This window comes from Exophiala spinifera (assembly GCF_000836115.1).
Source record: "Exophiala spinifera strain CBS 89968 unplaced genomic scaffold supercont1.7, whole genome shotgun sequence".
NCBI classification, from domain to species: domain Eukaryota; kingdom Fungi; phylum Ascomycota; class Eurotiomycetes; order Chaetothyriales; family Herpotrichiellaceae; genus Exophiala; species Exophiala spinifera.
Window position 1 is genome coordinate 1,096,085 of NW_015622519.1, and position 19,060 is coordinate 1,115,144.

Below are 19,060 nucleotides of genomic sequence, written 5' to 3' on the forward strand. Positions count from 1 at the left end.
AAGTCGATTTCGTAGCTTTCGTCTCTTGTAGATTGTCACGAAGTAAATCATGCGACTGGTTACCCAGGTAAGGTAGGTAGGTACCTAGGTGTATGGGTGCAGCCTTGTTGTGTGAAAGTGTCATGTATGCTTCCTCAGAAGATCACACGTACGGGTCTGTACGTTCAAGAATACAGCATTCCCCTCTTGGGTGTCTTCACGTACTCAGGCGGAGCGATTGCAAGAGACGCGGCCCTTTCCGATCTCGGATTATATGAAAAGTCGTTGACGAAATCGTTCCGAAAAGGCTGCAGCTGCTGCTGGTGCTGCCGGTGCCGGTGACGGCGGCGATGCTGATGGTGGTGTTGGCTGCTTTCCCCGGCTTGTAATATGTCGTCGTGTGGGTGCGGACTGCTGCCGCCGCTGTTGTCGTGGTTGTAGTTGTCGTCATCGGGCGGCGGCGACGGCACGACAACCTCGCCCATCTTCAGCCGCAAGTCACCGAGCAGCCTCGTGCGCGCCGCGCCGTCGAGGGTGGAGCCGCCGCGCGCAAAGGCAAAGTGCCTGCTGTCGCGGGTGAGGGTGGAGCAGTAGCCCAGCACGTCGGGGACGGTGGTGTCGAAGGCGCAGTAGATGCCGACGAGGGCGGCGACGAGCATGACGGCGGTGCTGGCGCAGTAGGCGGCCAGCCACGGGCGCGAGACCACGTACACCTCGGCGGCGTCGGTGTAGACGACGGTGGCGGTGCGGCGGTCGAGCCCGTAGAAGGCCATGGTGTCGGCCGACACCTGGCCGCCGAGCACCCACGTGTTCATGAGCTGGGCGAGGCGGTGCGAGAAGTCACCGTCGCTGACGTCGCTGTAGTCGGCGTAGGTGCGCCCGTTGCCGCTGAGGATGAAGCTCGCCGACGTGTTTTGCAGGTAGTACTCGCTCAGGCTCGAGTAGGCCGAGCTGAGCAGCGGGTCGGTCGCCATGATCCAGTACGACGCCATCGAGTCGAACGTCGTCGGGAAGCTGAATGTCGTGACTGTGGAGGGAGAGTGTCGACGGGTTGACTTACGTTGGGCGAGCACCGCGCAGCTGGGGAGAAGCGTGTTGCCGCCCTCGCCACCAACGTCAACGAGCCCTGATGACGACCTCGCGGCCACCGTCGTCCGGCAGGATACGTTGCTCTCGACGTACTCCTGGTTGATCTTGCACCGCGATACCCACGGCCCGCGCGTCTGGAAGAGGAACGTCGCCTGCGGAAGGTCGTTGTCCGTCACGTTGACCAGCAGCTCAGGGTAGCCGTAGAAGTAGAGGTTGTTGTTGACGAATTGGTTCATCGCCACGCGCCAGAAAGGGTAGATGACATTGGCCGTCTCGAGGCGCGTCGCGTTGGCCCCGAGGAACGTGCCGTTGCCGGCGGTCACGTTGTAGTTGATGTCGACTAGTTCGGCGGGCTGGGACAGTTTGCAGTCCAGGGTCATGTAAGTCGTCTCGATGCTGAATGACGAGTTGCGGTTTGCTAAAGATGAGACGGGCAGGCCGACGAGAGAAGAGTACATACCCTCTGGTATGTCGGTGTTGGAAAGATCGGTCCAGCCGTCTTGATCTTGCGGGAGCGTTTCGTCGAGCCAGGGGATTTTCACGTTGCCCCAGAGATCCATTGTGCCTGACTTTGTGGCATTCGATGCCAACATGGAGCTGATGTACGTGGGTTTAAGCGCTGTCATGAGCGAATCAACGCCGGATACGCCGTCGAAGACCTGGTTAGTTATGGTGTCTGGATAGCTGACTAGACCGCTACTCGTGCTCAGCTCGATGCCAGTCGAGAATAGGCGCAGTGAAGCCTGGGAGCCCAAGGGGGAGCATGTCCAGCACACCAGCAGCACAAGGGACATGGCATTGATATTGCGCAGGGACAGTTGGGCCGTAAGAGCCGAGAACACAGTTCTGCTTTGCATTATTTGCTCGAGCAGACCAAGCCGAATCCCTCTTTCCAGTCGCCATGTTGCGAAGCGTTTGAGTGTCGAGCCTAGGACGGCGGCGAAGAGAATTGTGAACAGAGTAGAAATCTAACAAAAAAACCCATCAGTCAGTCGATCGAACCCGTACTCGTCCAAGTTTGTGATGAGATGCGTACCGTGCTCGTGGCCTGTCGGATGTAATTCGTCTTGTGCTCCGTGACTGGGTCATGGTCGTACCTTGAGACCACCACTGCAAGCCAAATGAATGGAACCGAAGCACCCACGGCAAGTGTGCAGAGGATGACCTCCAGGATCAAATCCACTCCAAACTTGCCAACCCTGCCCGGTCCAAGATTGGTAGATGCCGGTGGGAGGCTGTTTACACCCGGCCTCAATCGCCGGCGGTCATATTCATCTTGGGGGGTGAGAATAGGATCGTATGTGACAGATGAACCTTTTCGGCCCAAGCGGAATGACCTAGTTGGCGACTGATGACCGCTCTCAGAACCAAAACCAGAACCAAAAAGATATGGGTTTGAGCTATAAGGACTGGAGAGTTCGACAATGTCCGGGTGCGACATGGGCAGGTCGCCGTCGAGCGCTAGACCGGAGAAGAAATCTCAATCAGGAGATGCAACTTTTGAGCATGGCTCAAGAATTGAAGCTGATTGTCGTCGATATCGTTTCAAGATCGATAACTGCCGATAAAGAAGAAGGGATACTTCATCAGACTCCTTGACGGCTGCTCGCTCACTGGATCCTTCTGTACCATCAATTTGAGACATGGTGGTTGACAGTTGTACAGCGACAGCTGAGCACGAATTGTTCTTCGGCGAGCGGGCCAACACTAAGTTAGGCGCGACTTCTTGACAGCGAGATTGGCCTTGATGGAGGAGTTGATGGACCCAGGTCCGGGCAAGAAAAGTTAGAGTATGGCCCATCGTTGCTGTGGCCCTGAAACACCAGTGCCGGGCCTGTCTATGTCGTACGAATGCAGTGCAGAAACTCTTTTGTACTCCAATATTCATCCACCTCGACAATCCGTTCGGAAGTGTTCGATACCAACTGGGGCAGCAGGTCGAAGGATGACTTCATGGCGAGCCATCATCAAGCCCCAGATGACCCGGCGATCCGTGTCCATCTCTTTACCGGATGGGTATGTATTAGTACGTTCATTCAGCCTGAGACAAAACATTGCACCGGTTGGGATAAAGGGATTGCGCCTTTGTCTCATTTCCTCATGAGTAACACGGAATTCCATGTATTTGCCGACTGTCTCATCTTCCTCTGTTGTTCTAACTCATTTCGACATTCGCTTGATCATTACTACTATACTCCGGAGTAGATACAATAGCAGTTGCACCGACAAAATCAATCCTTGCCCAAATATCGGCGTATCACCAGCCACCCAGCACTTCCAGGCTCAGTATAAAGGGCCACACTCATACAGGAAGGGTTTTTTGGTTTGTTTCCTTTGGAGATCATCAATCGATACAGATTGTTGAGCCCATATCCTATTCTAATATTTGCATGCCACTACGAACTTTCTGTTCGGGGCTGTTTCGACGTCCGTTCTCCTTGTAGTCATGTCATTTCCGTTCAAATCTGGCGTTGTCGAACCCCCATAGCATCACTAGCTCGCTGCATCCCAACCTCCAAAGCCTTGACCAGATCCATACCAGCCTCAGAGCGACCTCATGTGTTTGTGTTTGTTCGTGCGGACTCCTCGATTATTGCTTCACTTCCTGCTGCCTTCTTCCCACCTTGGACTCTCCCCTAAATAGTCCCGTAGCCTTGGGTGCCACCGCTCTGGACGCGGTCAGAATAGACGCCTGGCGCTGGACGACCAGTGAGCTGTCCATGTCTCGCGCGGTCCCGACGGTCGAAGTAGACGTATTCAACGTAGAATGCGTGGATGTGGCCAGGGATATAACCGAGAAGGGTAAGACAGATGTTGACAAAGAGATCAAATCCGCATCCAGCCACCATAGCGACACCGACTGGCGGGAGAAGAATGGTGATGAGGATGATCAGGAGGGCGGGAGCTGCGTCCGACATTGTAATGGTTCGAGGTCTGTTGTTTGCTCAGTTGATAGTAAGATAACCGATCGAACTGTGGCGCTGAGTGTTTCTCAATAGTCGGTTGAGGTGTAAGAGTAGACGCGATGTCCAATGCAGGAAGAAGTGGGATGGATGAACGGCACGATCTCAACGATCTTTATTTTTATGCCTGGGAGGAAGCGCGAGATGAAACTGGGTAGAAACGACCTCTGGTCGGGTGACGTAGATGTGGCGCAGGAGAAGACTTGTGGCTGATCATCTGTGGCTGTGCAAGTCGCACATAGAGTACCTTTCCTCACTATCGCATACGAGACACCCAATTACCGACGGCTGTTGGCTAACTACCTTATTGCGAGCAGCTCCTGGCGTTCTCTCACATTATCAGAAGATCATAAATCGTTATACCCTTACATGGACTCTTTTCCTCGTTATAATGAAACAAGCAGAAACACCCAAAGGAGAAAACGAGAATCAAGCCAACAACTCACTTACGCCCACCCGAGGACTACGATCGAGGAGTGTTAACAGGTCTGGATCCTTTGACTTGAAGGCGATGTCTCTGATGCCCAAATTGGTCCGATTATCTCTGAGCGTTGAATCTGCTCCTGCCTCGAGCAGTATCTTCACCGTCTTGCACCTCCGGCTGTCTCTCCCTTTCCGTTCCACTTCGTCAATGACATCGTCCAGCGTAAGCGCGTGCATCAGTGCCGTCTTGCCGAATGTATCCCGGGCATTGAGATCGGGATGAAAATCGATCAGCATTTCCACCAACTTTGGGTCGCACCGCCGAGCTGCATCGTGAAGCAGAGTATTCCCATGCCAATGCGGGAACTCCGTCGGAAGGGGAAATGCGAGCAGCTGTTTGACAATAGCATAATGGCCACGTCTGCATGCGACCATGAGTGGTGTGAAGCCTTCCGCGTTGCGTACTTCCGTCTTGATACCTTTACAAGAAATTAACAGAGAGGTGATGGTCGAGTAGCCCCGGTCGGTGGCCGCCTGGAGCGCAGTAAAGGCGTTCTTGGGGTTGGACTCGGTGTAGCCAGCTTGATAAGCGACGGCGTTGACATTGACTCCGTGTTGAATCAGCAAGTGGACCTCTTCTGCATGCTCCTTCTTTAGTTCGCAGAAGAAATGCAAGGGTGCGTAGCCGCGACCAGTCCGGGCCAGGCCCTGCCCGCTACCCCGGCGAATGTTCTTCTCCAGTTCCATTTTCCGGATCACCATGACGTTGGAGTGGTAAGTGTCTAGAAATTGAAGAGCAACTTTGGTAGCGCGATCGAGGTTCTTTTCGGCACACAACTGCGAAATGGCCAGGAATGTTGACTCGATCGTCCGGCTCGATCGCTCGATGATGCCTGTTGAAGGAGTGTTGACGGAGTCATCGTCGTAGATCGACATGCTTCGGTCGTGAGTCGACGCGTCCGAAGGGGAACCGAAACTCCTCAAGCAGTCATTACGAGGCTGCTCAGTATCGATATCCTGCGGATTGTTGTTGAGTGTTGTAGACCTCGATATCGATAGCCTTTGCAGGTCTCCGGCTGTGGAAAACTGAGTGTACGAAGCCTGAGGTGACCGCCCGAAGTGTCGAAGGCGCTGCGCAAGACTGGATAGACTATTACGGTGGATGGGCTGAGGTTGCACGGGGGCGGCTTTGCTCTCAAATGCCATCATCCTTTGGTTCAATAGAGGTTCCTCTAAAGAGGAGGTTGACGGCTCGCGAGACACACTTTTCGGTGACGTCTCCGTAGGTAGAAGAAACACCTCATATCCTTCGGCTTCCTCCTTATCGCCCTGGGCTCGGTAAATGTCAATGACCAATTGTACCGACTCCAAAGTCTTTGCATCTTGTGGGCCGAGCTCTTTTCTTCGTTCCATAAATGCTTTTAGTGCGTGATCTTCAGCTGATTCGTAGTCTGACTTCAGCTTGAAGACTTGGCCCAGCATATGGTTTGCCGCCAGCGCCTGTAGCTTGTCGACCTGTTGATAAGGGGGCAACTGTGGTTTGGTCATAGTCTCTATCACCTCCCGAGCAACCGGAAATATATCCTCTCTCATGGCAGCTACGGGTTTCAGCAGATTGATAGCCTCCTCAAGCTTTTCCTGTTTAACGCAGGCATCGGCCAGCATCAGAACAACGTCTGCAGGATGCAACGATATCCTCCCGTCAAAGTCGTGTTTTTCCATCAGGGCAATGGCTTTTCGCAAGTGCGTCTCAGCCTCGGCGTTGTTTCCTTTTTCCACTCGCTCTTGTCCAAGGTTGAGATGCCGCTTCGTTCTCATAAAGTGGATCTCTGTATCATCTTCAGCATCGACAGCGTGACCTGATATAGAAACACTTTGCATCTTGTTGGAGTGTTGACTACGGCTTTACCAATCGCGATACTCGGCTCGGGAATCCACTGTGTTAGCCTTTCTCTTTCGGTCAAAGGCTGTGGAAGTTCGGGTGTGTATAGCTTTCTTCGATTAAGAAGAACATCTGGTTCCATTCCTGGGGAAACTGTGCTGAGAGAAGATCTTGTACTGGCAGCAGCAGAGGCAGTCGCCAGGAACTTCTTTGCAAAAGTGATGTATGTATCTATATCGTCCTCTGGCCTCAGCACTTCTGGGTCTGTGGCGACAATGGTGGCGCTGGAGAGAGATTGGGAGTGCGAGCGAGACTCAAGACTTCGGACAAGTTCCTTCACAGAATTCTCTAAACCCGTCAGCTTTGCATCTAGTGAGGCTTGATGATCACTCGTAAGATCTCTTTGCTCAAGCTGCAGCATGACGCAAACCATTTGTATAGGCAGCGAAAGAGTAGTATTGAAAACCTGGATACGTTGGCGAAGTCGCGAGAGTTCGCCAGAAGACAGCGATTCTTGCAGGTGTGCTCTGAATTTCCTTCCAAAGCCGGATGTCCGAACGATGTTGTCAAGGATATCGTTGACACGCTGTATCGTACGCCTGGAATCGTCAAGGGTTTCTTTGATCTGTCGCCAGAGGTGAGAGCCATCTGAAGTTTTGCTAGCCACGCGAGCAGCCTCTGCCACCAGAGGCGACGACAAGCTTCGTTCAAGGCCTTCGTATGTGGTTTGGAGGGCAGCCACCTCGTCGCAGAAGCTCGAGATTCGAGCATCCACTGTCCTAACATCTCCCACCCATTTGATTATCGTTATCGTGACCTGTGCGCATGCGCCGGCAATCTGTAATGCCCCTGATGTTATCGAGAAAGGATCCATGGCAGCAAAGCTTCCCAGGCCATACGTCCCGGCATAGAAATCAGATAGGTGATTCAATGCAGGATATTGAGAGCTGGAAGGGTTGAAACTGCCTCGAATATGAGAATTGGTCCAGGGCTGGTGCGGCTCAGCTTTTCGCCTCCTACCCCGGACAGAGAGTGATGACAACGGTTTGCCTCTCTTTGAGTGCAGACAACAATGAGGAGGGGGCACGAGGTCCTAGACTCCTAGTACTCGGCGGAGCAACCTCACTTTGACTTAGGTGGGGGGCAGTGCAGGCAGGGGGATGGGGTATTCGCCAGGGCGCAACCATGGCGAAATTGACGAGTCTACCTCCCCTGCAGAAGCCTCTGGGGCCCCAGCACAGCAAGAATGGAGATGTGGTGGTATCGTTGCGCAAGCTGTCGATGGCCATGCCTTGGCTGATTGGCCCACGTGGGGATTGAGATGCGGCTGAGTTGGCAAACGGGCGCCGATGGGACCAGACCAAGGCTCTTGATATAACCACGATTCACTACCATGACTGCAGCAATTGGTCTCCGGTTGCCTGACTCGCTAGTCTAGACAGCAACAAGCTATATCGGAAAATAGCGTGAATGAGTCGCGGCGGAGTATTGATATGGGTACTCAGCAGGACGAATATGATGGTTCGGCGGTCCATGCAATGTGCCTTGGTAGCTTCGCAAAAGTGAAGGCACGCTGGTGATGCCCTTCTCAAACTAAAGATTTGACGAGCCGTTTCGTGCACTCTCACTCGGTATGAACAGTACTTTCATGTGGAGCAGTGGATTAACACGTATGCAACGTTTTCTAGAACTCTCCGGTAGACAGGGTGCATAGTCTGAATTTGACACCGAACGTGATTAGGTTATCCCATTTGTGTTCGAGTCGTTATTAATACCGATGCGTTGATCCAAAAATGTTATGATAGTTCCTTAATCAGGGTAGGAAGCCCTTGATTGCGGCTCTCCCGTCAGTGACACTTTCGTGGCGCGATGAGGTGATGGACAGCAGGTCCAGCAAAAGAAATTTGGTCTGTCAATAAACAAATCAGGCATCGCTCAGGAAAGGAACCAGCCGATCTGCCTGTTGTGACATATGGCAGATGCAAGAGGCACCCGTTCGGGTATAGATGATCTAGCCTCGACTGAGGACACTGAATTAGATCACTTGCACCCAGCTCCATTCATTCCGCCCTCCAAGTCGATATGGCCAGTGATCGGTAGTCGAATGGTCGTTGGACATGGTAGGCGTTCAAAGGGAAGGTTCTTCTCCAGGGTTGATCCGCATAAATGCAGCAATATCCTGCTAACGTATTCATCGGGCCCATTTGTGACTCTCTGGCCAGAGAGATGCCTCTCATTCTGCATTACCGTTTTCTGGTGAGAATGGCCAGGCAAACCCCTGGGTTCAAGGCACCCTGAGTCTCTGCAGAGTTACACTGCTCTGTACCATCAGGTATGCCAGGGGGGCATCCTTCCGACAACAAAAGTCCGAAGCCCAGGGATACCAAGGCAGAAGCAGCACACCTTGTCTGCGTATGGATAGATAATGATCAGGGTCCTCCGACCGCATGAACAGCCCGTCCACACAACAAGTCGTATACACAGGGACAACAAGAGGAATCGGAGCATGGCCATGTACTTGCGACTTGCAATTGCAGGCTCACCGTTTCCGCTTTTCATTCGAAGCCACCACAGCGAGCTGAGAGGGGATAGTTGATCGTAGTCCTGCACCTCGAATTCACCCTTCTGCTCGTTGACACCTCGACAAGTGTCCAGAAGATGAAGACTTGGGAAGTTTGGTATGAGGTTGTGATTGAGTAATTGTATCATTGGTTTCAAAGGCACCACATTTCGTGGGGTGTATGTGAGGCCTCAGTCAAATTCTATGACCAAGTGGGACGGCGCAGCAGTCGCCCACCATCGTGACCTTGCAAACAGAGCAGACATCGAGATGATAAGATGCGAAAGATGTGGAAGCTGAGAACATTGCTGAGTAAGTTGCGTCCATCAAAGGAGGCCTTTTCTTGCCAATTCTATCTTTCGCACAGCTTCGCCAGGTTTGAACCCTCCCTTGCTGGCGCAAACAGCGATGCCGTCACTCAATTCGACCTTTTCCTCCACGTCTGGAAATGGGCACGGACAGTGGTGTGGGAAATGTACACATGCCAGGGTGTCCGGACATAGATAATTCGAGCACGTTGCTGAAGGTGGCAATGATCAGCCGATGTTCTCTTTACACAGAGAAGCGAAGAGGTGTTTCTGCCACCCAGTAAGATAAGGAATTTCTACTCACCACCCTCCCAATTCTGTCGATACCAGCTCGAGTCGCTTGCAACGTTTTGTTTCTCTTGGTGTCCTTGAGGTTGCTGTCCTCCCTGAAAGAATTGCTCGAAGAATTGAAATTGAGCGGTGGCCAGACCGATGAGAAGGAACAGAGGACTGAGAATGATCTTCATCTTTTCGAAACCAATTGCAACTGTGTTATCGAAACAAACGAGATAGCGATTATTTACCGTGCAATGAAGATATTATATCTAGTATCTTTTTGTTGCAAGTAACAAGAAAGCGGACAGTTGGTCTCTTGCCCTGATAAAACCCCCGTCGCCGAAAACGGTTAGCGTGGATTTTCGACGATCACCACTCGATTTCCGACTGCGTCGCAAAGAAATCAAGCTTGTTCAGGCAGGACTGCACGACGACGACCAGCCAGCACCTACGACCATCGCCATGCTGCAGCCTCGATTATCCAGATGTGTAGTGCCTGCGGATACATCCCTCACAGCTCTTACATCGTCGCTGAACTCCCTGAGTTTGTGTTCCAGACACCAAATCCTCGCGCCCCGGAAGTGTACAAATTTCGTCCGACATGCTTCACACGCAGCCCAAGGTCGTGCCAATGGCCCAACCGACTCTGCAGGACGGCGTCTGGGTGCTAAAAAGTCTGCGTCGGAGTACGTAGCTCCAGGGAACATCATATTCAAACAAAGAGGTGAGATTTTGACCGCACCGCCGATCAGAAGACTCCGCCGAACGATCCCAGCACTAGAATACCGATGATACTGACATGGACCTTCCCGTTACGCAGGTACGAAGTGGCATCCAGGCGAGAATGTCGGCGTCGGCAAGGACCACACCATCTACGCACTCGAGTACGGCTACGTTCGATACTACCGCGACCCTCTCAAGCACCCCAAGAGACGATACATTGGCGTCGCGCTCGAGAAGGAAGGCCCAGGCTCACAACTTCCATTGCCTCGCAATGCTCCCACGCGAAGACGGCTGGGCATGTACGCCACGCCCATCAGACACCCCGACTCCGACAAGGACTTTATGGAAGCTCACCTGAGCGCGAACAGCCACGTAGCGTTTAAGAACGGCGGAGCCACGCCTACGCCGCCCCCACCGACCATCATGCGCGAAGGAACCTACAGAGAAGCAAATGTCTCGATTGGCCGGGCCGCAGAGAGGAAGGGCATCAGTGTCCCGAGATACGATCGATCGGACAGGTGGATGGCTTGGAGAAAGCGAGCCGCTCGGATCAAGGCTACCATGGAATCCAAGGCGGCCAAAGGCACCAAGAAGTCCAAGGGCAAGAAGTCAAACAAAGGCGCCAAGATCGGTGGAAAGAAGAGATAATCGACCAACCAGGCAAATCTCTTGCTCGCTTTCTAAATATAAACAATGTATAAATACCTACAAGAAGCCAGTCATCACCACCGTCACACGTCGCGTGATGCCGCGGAGCCAGCGTTTTCAACAGTATTTGATTAACCTTCTTCTCATGCGCTAGTCTATACATGAACTTCGAGGACTGTGCAATTATATATCCATCCACGTGGACTAAAGACCATTTTCCGTCTTGAACTTGTCCCAAGCCTCGTTCAAGGCACTAAATACCGCACCCGCGATCATTCGCTGCTCTGTTGTTGCATCCGTGGGGATCTGGTAGGACAATCAGAATTAGCCCGAGGTGATTTCGATAGGTTTTGAGTCTTGACAGCATGCTGAAGGAGACTTACCTTGTCAGGATGCACCTTCGCAATGCCTTTCATGTATTGAATTTTGACTTTCCCAGGCAACACCAGATCAGCCATGCTGATCTTCTTCCATCCTGAACCCTCCCAGAGCACATTGTCCAGACTACCCAACAACGCACGTAAATTGTCCGCCTTCCCCCCTTTCCACGCTTGAATGCGTGCGTCGACAGAGTCCGACAGGCGGAATTTCTCATCGTCGGCCTTTTCAGCTGCTAGATTTGCTGCGCGTAGCCGATTCACCGCTGCTGCGGGAGGTGCAGACGCGGCCTTTGCGGGCATCGGACTGGGTCTGGACATGGCTTTAGGCTTCGGCGGTGCTTTCGGAGGCTGAGGGCGGGCCGCCTTCTCCGCACGCATGCGACCTTGTATACTCGTTGCACCACCGTGGCCGCCTTCGACAGCTTCGCGCCATACGAGAGCCGCGTCGCTCCATTTCTCCATTTGTTCCAGCGCTTCAGCCTTGCGCATAAGCGCCTTGCCGTAATAATCGCGCATGGGCTTGTTATCTTGGCCGTTTCCTGTGGCCATGTTGATGGTCTCGTTCTCCCCCTTGGAGTTTCCTATCACAGTCATGGCACGATCGGCATCAGAAATAGCGGTTTTGGGCTCGCCTATCTTGAGCGCGGTTAGAGCGCGGTTGGTTAGAAGCACAATAAGGAGTGGGTGAGAGTCAGGGAGATGGGATATAGATGTGGTGTAGGAAGTGTGCGCAGACGAATAGTCTCCACGCTTGAAGTGTTCGTTACCCTTTTCGCGGTGGGAGTGGCTCGCCTGGAGGCTAATAGCTGAGACCGCCGGTATGGTGCGACTTGGTGGAGGTGGCCGAACTGCCATACCCGTCTGTCGGTGAGGCTGTGGCTGAGAGCGTGCGGGAGGCGAAGCCCTTGCTGCAGTTCTTGGGGCTGGTTGCGGCTCGGAAGTAGCTTTGAAGTTCCCATCGAGAAGATCGGGTTCAGAAGCAGGATCTACTGGTTGCTCGCTCGCTGGAGCTCTGCGTCTTCGCGCAGAACTGACATAAGCTTGGGCGGCTTGTTCGTCTGCGGTTGCTCTGTTCAATGCGGCCCTTGACGTTGCCGCAGGTGACGGAGTCTGCTGGCGTAAGAAGGCAGGCTGCTTCTGGGGGAGTGATTCTCTTAAACGATGTGGAATGGCTGGAGAGTGGTCTCTAGAAGAGTCTGCACTGGGATCGAGCCAACGGTCCGTCCTGGATGAAACTGTAGGGCGCGGTGGTGGAGCCGGTCGATCAGATTCAAGCATCAGGGCCTCGTCTGTTACATCTGAAGGTTTCTGACCGTCGGGGACCCGCCTACTGGGGTCTGTCATGCCCGAACCAACATAACGTGGATGTTGTTGATGATCAATCCGGTGTGGTCGCTCTGCTTCTCGCATCCAGCGTGGCTGACTGGAAGATTCGCCGTCGGCATTGAAATCCTGAACAGCCTGCTGGACACGTTTCGTGCTTTGTTTCCAGAGTGACCCAGCTGTCTTCAGAAAGTTGGTGCCAAATTCCGCTGCCATCTGCTCGAAATCTTTGTCTGAAGCACCTGGTCGTCCATGTGGCCGACTCCGAGACCCGCTCCCATCGTCGCGTCTTGTTCGGCGTTGAGACGATTCTTGATCTGCCTGGCCATTCTTGAGTCTGCCTTCCCTGTCATGGTCAGGCTGGTGCGAATCACGGCCTAGGGATTTTTGCCTTGCTTCAGCATGTGCCTGGTTCAGCAGATATCCCACAGCAGCCTGTACATCCGTTCCCGTTTCTGTGGTTTCGAGAGCAAGCCGTGCTTTGTCTGCGGGGAATCCCATGTCTACAAGTTCAGCTATGGCCTTTTCTTGAGGATGTATATCTTCAGCATGACTATCTTCCTCGCGAGGCAGTCGATCGGCTTTTAGGTGAACCGAGGCAGGCTCTCCAAGCAAACCAAGGACATCATCATCGTCTGCAGAGGTAGCAGTTGTGGCCGTATCGGTCCTCCGAGAAGCAGAATTCAATAGTTCGAAGGGATCGTCTTCCTCATTATTCTTCACATTGTCGTTGGAACTCGTTGCAAGGGGCTGATTCTGCCGTGGAGCTGGCTTATTGAAGGCGGCAAATAGATCATCTTCTTCATCGTTGTTGTCATTTCGTGTATTGTTTGGCAAGTTTCTAGAGGCAACGTTTGGACCATCCACGACAGGGGTACCTCTCCCACTCCCAAGGTTGTTCCAAAACTGATCATCTCCGCCAGCATATTGATCATGTATACTTTGAGTTGTCTTCTGCTGCTGCTCAAGTCTTGTCTCTGCCTGTCTCTTTTGTTGCTCTACGAGCGATAGGTTCTTGTTTGCGCCCGGCCCGAATGACACTAGGTTGGCAAAGCTATCGCTCACTGGAGTGGTGGATTTCGCTCTAGGTTGGGTAGCAGAAGATGCGTCGAGAGGTGTTGCTCGTCCAGAGTTGGGCGGCGTAGGTTTGAACGTAGAAAACGCATTGTAATTAGATGTCGTGCGTGGTTGGCCGTTTGCCGGGGTTGAAGTCCATTTCAACCCCGCGATGTCATCCATATTAGCAGGAAACAGGGAATCATAAACAGCTAGGACAGCAAGCTAGAGCAGCTGGTCGCGGAACAAGAAAATAGAACAGCCATAGAATCGTGCTTTGGCGAGATCTGCGCAACTTGTTTCTCGATGCACGAATAACAATGGGGTCAAAGATGTTGCGTGCCCCTGCGCCACAGTGACAGTTGTGGCGCCACAGAGATACGGCGTGCAGGGCGTCAATTCAAGCACCTACATCGACCACTTCTCACTTTATGGGCAATGAGACCGCTGCTATCATGTCATTTGCTAGGGGTCTTGAGACCTTTGAGGAGCGCCTTGAGGGGCATTTTTCCTCCGAAATAATGGTCGAAGCTTATATTCATCCATATGGCTTCACCTGGCCATCATACCGTTCTGAAGTATCCGATTCTAGAAGATGGAACGGCGACCCAAGTCATTGTTACTACGTAGTACTTCCGCTTCGGAAGATCGTCTGTAATGGGCCTCTCTCTGAGTGGCATGAAGTCTGCCTTGACAGTCTGCAGTCCCTCCCAGGTGGATTCTTCGACTGTGCCCATCCACATGAGTACAACATCTTCTTCGACAAGGGGGAATTTCCAGGTTTTGGCTCGCTCAATTACCGCCTGAAGCTGTGGCTTCTTCACAATGGCAATCTCGAATTCGATCTTGAGTTCTCTGAGCCCTTTGATCTGGCATACCTGACCTCCCCAAGTCGACAAAGTACTGATTCGCGGTGTGATATAGTCCACACCGGGATCTGGTGGCTCAGCCAGCATCTGTTGACACGAGGTTCTCGACTCTCTCCAGGGACAAATCCCAAGCCGGTCATTGCTCATTGGGGGGCTCTCCCAAGACCACCAATCAAAATGGCGGATGGTGAGGTGCAAGCATGTAGTTTTGAAGTTGAACGCATGACAACCGAAGATATTTGTCAGGCTCTCGAGGTACATCTGCTGCGCGAAGATATGGACCGTCTGGACAGCTTGCCTTTGGTCGGTGTTCATTTTGTGAAAGTACTCGTCCCATCGCACAGGATGTCTCTCTCGCCGACCAACTGATGCCCCAGGACCATTGAATAGCCAGAAGACATGCTCATTGACGGCGATGGGCAGAAGACGAGCCTCTTCATAAATGCGCTTACAAGTTAGTAGCAAAGCCTGGTTGATCTTCGTATGATAGTGATACCCTGGCCTGTAGAAGAACCGGTCGGGTCTGTATGGCTTCGACGTATCGACTTCGGCTTTCAAAGCCAATGAAAAGATCTCAACACGAGTCTCAGCTGGCAACTTTGTAAACAGAGGACTACCGTCCTGGGCGTCCGCTCCAACCGTGAGCGAATACATGTCATCGCTTGCAGGTTGTGTCATGGCCTGCTAGCCTTGTGGACCTCGGGATGCCACCCGAGTGATGGCTCGTGGTTTCAAAATAACGGTCGGTGTCGGGTGTTTCAACCAAGATTAGGGATTGGCCACGAGGAGATCAGAGATCTTAGATCCCTCATAGAAATGTCTGTTGATGCTGCGTAGCTTCTTGGGATGTCGTTGTTGCAAGTCGGCGAGAGAATCGTCGTGCTCAAATATACCTGTTGTTTCCTGGCTGCCTTGCCCCGAGTCCCATTTCGAAACGCGTCTGCCTCATCAACCGAGAGCATCGCGTCTGTCTTAGGCAGCCTCGACTTTGCGCTTGGTCCATCGCAGACGGACAGGTGCCCAAGCTGTGGGGACGACGAATTGCTTACATCCTAGCGAAAACACCCCTGATCAGAGCGTTGGCGTGACCTGCAGCCCACGAGAACCGTTTTTGTTGGCAATGCAACGCCAACCCGATGTCCAATGCGGTAAGCGACAAGCCCTGCATACGGGTTCTGGAGGGCTCTGAGGTCAGTGGTCGCCAGGTTGGTTGAGAAGCACTGCCAAATACAGTCGCTATCTCCCGAAAGCACAAACTGATGCAAAGACAGAATGCGACGGCCTATGCCGCAACAAGGATATCTACCTCCGGCATGTGAGCTTTAGGCTCGAGACTAAACTGCCAGGGCTAAACAGTAGCCCGATCGAGTGGGAATTAGCGGCGCTTGTAGGGGTGCGCTTTGAATGGGCAACCGAGCCTAGAGCCTACAGGTCAGGCAGACTGTGCTGTTTGGTTCACGCGGCATCGTGAGGGTTTTCTCCTGGACTCTGCATGCGAAGAGCGTCCCAACTTCCAACCAGAGCTCGAAGTCATTAGTAGGTTATGGGGCCTCGCTAGTCCTGGCTCTTGAAAGGGACGTCCTTGGGCTGAGATGCTCCTGGGCATGGTGTGAAGACAATGCTTGATATACGTGACTGCACACCTGCTTTGCAAGTTGCGCTGCCTCGTTCGTTCATTCCTTCCTCTGTGTGCGCAGCTCAACGCAAGTCATTAGGAGCCAGGGAAATAACCCTCAACACCTTCATTTCAGATTCACTCACTCAACTTCTCCCGACATCTTGTCGCTCGTTCACTTCGATCCTCTCGCTTCCGTGACCTTCAACATCCGAAAGAGATGCCAATTTCACTGGGGACGACGAGTGTTGACTGATTCTGGTATTTGCAGTTGCAAAGGACCCAAGGAGCAATCCGACGGGACTCAAGCACGCCGCAAACTCGCCCGCGAACCGCGTGCCCATCCCTGCTAGCGAATGGCCGAGCTCCCGGGCCCGCGCACAGGTACCTGGCCTATCATACAGTGATCATTTGGTGGCGCCCAACGACTGGCAGCATTCCAAGCTCGCCCGAGACAAGCGGCGTCCACCGCTGCCTCGACAAACCTTCCCCGGCCATGAAGAGCATCTTCAGAAGAAAGGATCCCCGGTCGAGTCAACATGATCCTAGATCAGACAGAGCACATCTGACTCCTGCTGTCGGCCCTGAGCGCATACAAGACTACTCTCACAAGTCACCAAAGTTGATTAGCGATAAATTCACTTCTTCTGCATTGGGCCACAACATGCCCGACGTCTCGATCCCTGACCCTCCAGATCCGAAATCGCATCCGGCCGCTTATCTTCGGAGCATACATGCTGTAAGGCAACGAACACGCCTGGTACTCGACGAGGCCAAAAGCAATGCTCTCAACCATTTTGATGTTGATATATCCAAGTTCAAGGATACGGCAGATTACGTAGTTGCAATCATCAAGGCAGGTTCAACGAAGCTGAAGTCAGGATCACACTAACGGCTAAGATAGCGAGACTTCCAGGGAGACTATGCCTCTATTCCTCCTCATGGGCGTTGGCAGCATTTCGAAGTTGGAGGACGGCCAAGAGTTACGCAGCTGCTTCAGTCATGGCCAAATTCGATCGATAATCAAGAACGGACTCGACGACTTATCGACCTTTTCCTCGTTTCGGTGCTTCTGGACGCCGGAGCTGGCACCAAATGGTCCTACAAGTCCAAGGAATCGGGTAAGGTATATGCTCGAAGCGAGGGTCTGGCCGTGGCGAGTCTAGAGATGTTCAAAACTGGCGCGTTTAGCAGTGACCCTAATCAACCCCACCAAGTTGATGCTGCTGGGCTGCAAAAAGTCACCACCGACACTTTAGCGAAAGGAATGCAAGTAACAGAGGCAAATGCCATGTCAGGTCTCGAAGGCAGGGCCGGACTCCTCATTAGACTTGGACAAGCTCTTCACAACGCTGAGATCTTCGGTCATGACGGGCGACCTGGAAATATGATAGGTTGGTGTATGATGCCTGGTGACTTGAGATTTGCTAAGTTGAGTAGATTATTTGTTGTCCCATCATACTACACAGGCTGCGTCAGTGCCTATCATCTTGATGCCAACTTTATGGAGCGTCCTAATGGACGGCCTCTCGAGCATTTGGCCCGCGACCCGAACGAATATAGCGGGAATTCCCTTGGGAGATGCCTGGCCTTGTCAAGCTATGCCTAAATCACCACCAGCTCAACCCTGGGAGACGATTGTACCTTTCCACAAGCTGACACAATGGTTGTGTTATTCTCTCATGGTCCCGATGACGAAGCTGCTTAATGTTCATTTTGCTGGCGAGGAATTAATGACAGGCCTGCCCGAATATCGAAATGGAGGTTTGTTGGTCGACACCGGCCTCTTGACGCTCAAAGAGGAGGACAGGCAGAGAGGTCTCAAGAATTACCACCAAATGGTTGGAAACGGAAATGCAGTTGAGGTTGTCCCGACTTTTGAGCCAGGCGACGATGTCATAGTCGAATGGAGAGCTGTCACTGTGGGATTCCTTGACGATCTACTTGCTGCTGTGAACAGAGGTCTCGAGCTGGGCGCTTCTGAGCAGCTGACTCTCGCCCAGATGCTTGAAGCCGGCACCTGGAAGGTGAGCAATCAACGAGGACTGCTTGAGGCGCGCTAACTCTTCAATAGGGAGGACGAGAAATTGCAAAAGTTTCCCGGCCAATTACTGGGGGACCACCTATCGGCATCATATCAGATGGTACAGTCTTCTAAGAATGGTTTGAATGTTTATCAGTACGCTGGTAGGGGATTATTCAGATGGAGGATCAAAGAGACAGATTCATGAAATTACGCAGCTCTCGGCTACCAGTACATCGCTTCCACGACCATAAATTCCACATCCAACGTGCTTTCAGAGAGTTGCAAGAATCAAACCGCAGCTGTTGAATCTCGATTCTGATCGTGACCCCGCTTCGTCGGTCAACTGCCGTTGTTGAACTAAGAAACGTCGAGCTATTCTGGACCAGCTTTGACGGCCGTGATTTAGGATTCAGTCTCTTGCTGTCGAATGATACTCTTGCCCTGTGCCGTGATTGTCTTCGTCTGACTCACGGAGCAAGCGTCTCTCTTCAGCCTGGAACTGGTGTCTACTCGAAGACACCAAGATAGGGTACGTTGACTGAGTCCCGTTGCCCAATATTTGCTTTGCTGTGGATCAGAAACTAATGCACCCGTTGCGCGGATGGTCTTGACTTACTAGGAAGACCCAGTTCAAGGCTCCTGCAAACACGGTCAATACAGCAACCAGCGTTTCTTGTCTTGTCCAAGGCTCTAAGCATCTTCTTGTATATCCTTGTGTTCGTTCGCAAGCTCGAGCATCAACATCATGGCTTGGAAATGGCCATGCACGATCATGCAGGGAGTTGTAACCACAGCAGCGGAGGGCGTTCTGTATGGCACGGACACCTACTTCGTCCTTGCTCTGGAACATTCGTTTCCATCGATTTTCCATGTTGCATTGTATCATATCAGATGGCGAGGCGTATACTGCCGCTATCACCAGGGCAATCAGTGGGAGCAA

At 52.6% G+C, this 19,060-nt stretch overlaps 7 protein-coding genes across 7 annotated transcripts; 2 read left to right on the plus strand and 5 right to left on the minus strand.

The window, feature by feature from the left end:
* Positions 1–164: 164 nt before the first annotated feature.
* Positions 165–2,509, minus strand: PV08_09384 (uncharacterized protein; the record flags this gene model as incomplete). Its single annotated transcript, XM_016383703.1, has 2 exons — positions 165–2,036; positions 2,105–2,509. 2 exons carry the CDS (start codon positions 2,507–2,509, stop codon positions 165–167), a joined length of 2,277 nt encoding a protein of 758 aa, XP_016232326.1.
* Positions 2,510–3,704: 1,195 nt separating this feature from the next.
* Positions 3,705–3,986, minus strand: PV08_09385 (uncharacterized protein; the record flags this gene model as incomplete). The annotated part of the gene is made up of 1 exon (XM_016383704.1): positions 3,705–3,986. One exon carries the CDS (start codon positions 3,984–3,986, stop codon positions 3,705–3,707), a length of 282 nt encoding a protein of 93 aa, XP_016232327.1.
* Positions 3,987–4,460: 474 nt separating this feature from the next.
* PV08_09386 (uncharacterized protein) lies at positions 4,461–7,210 on the minus strand (the record flags this gene model as incomplete). The annotated part of the gene is made up of 2 exons (XM_016383705.1): positions 4,461–6,313; positions 6,364–7,210. The coding sequence occupies 2 exons, from the start codon at positions 7,208–7,210 to the stop codon at positions 4,461–4,463; spliced, it is 2,700 nt and encodes an 899-aa protein (XP_016232328.1).
* A 2,732-nt stretch (positions 7,211–9,942) lies between these two features.
* PV08_09387 (ribosomal protein L27) lies at positions 9,943–10,851 on the plus strand (the record flags this gene model as incomplete). Its single annotated transcript, XM_016383706.1, has 2 exons — positions 9,943–10,204; positions 10,301–10,851. The coding sequence occupies 2 exons, from the start codon at positions 9,943–9,945 to the stop codon at positions 10,849–10,851; spliced, it is 813 nt and encodes a 270-aa protein (XP_016232329.1).
* Positions 10,852–11,055: 204 nt separating this feature from the next.
* PV08_09388 (uncharacterized protein) lies at positions 11,056–13,793 on the minus strand (the record flags this gene model as incomplete). Its single annotated transcript, XM_016383707.1, has 2 exons — positions 11,056–11,157; positions 11,235–13,793. The coding sequence occupies 2 exons, from the start codon at positions 13,791–13,793 to the stop codon at positions 11,056–11,058; spliced, it is 2,661 nt and encodes an 886-aa protein (XP_016232330.1).
* A 380-nt stretch (positions 13,794–14,173) lies between these two features.
* On the minus strand, positions 14,174–15,157 carry PV08_09389 (uncharacterized protein; the record flags this gene model as incomplete). Its single annotated transcript, XM_016383708.1, has 1 exon — positions 14,174–15,157. One exon carries the CDS (start codon positions 15,155–15,157, stop codon positions 14,174–14,176), a length of 984 nt encoding a protein of 327 aa, XP_016232331.1.
* Positions 15,158–16,590: 1,433 nt separating this feature from the next.
* PV08_09390 (uncharacterized protein) lies at positions 16,591–18,252 on the plus strand (the record flags this gene model as incomplete). The annotated part of the gene is made up of 4 exons (XM_016383709.1): positions 16,591–16,935; positions 16,999–17,488; positions 17,532–18,121; positions 18,169–18,252. The coding sequence occupies 4 exons, from the start codon at positions 16,591–16,593 to the stop codon at positions 18,250–18,252; spliced, it is 1,509 nt and encodes a 502-aa protein (XP_016232332.1).
* Between the last annotated feature and the right edge of the window lie 808 nt (positions 18,253–19,060).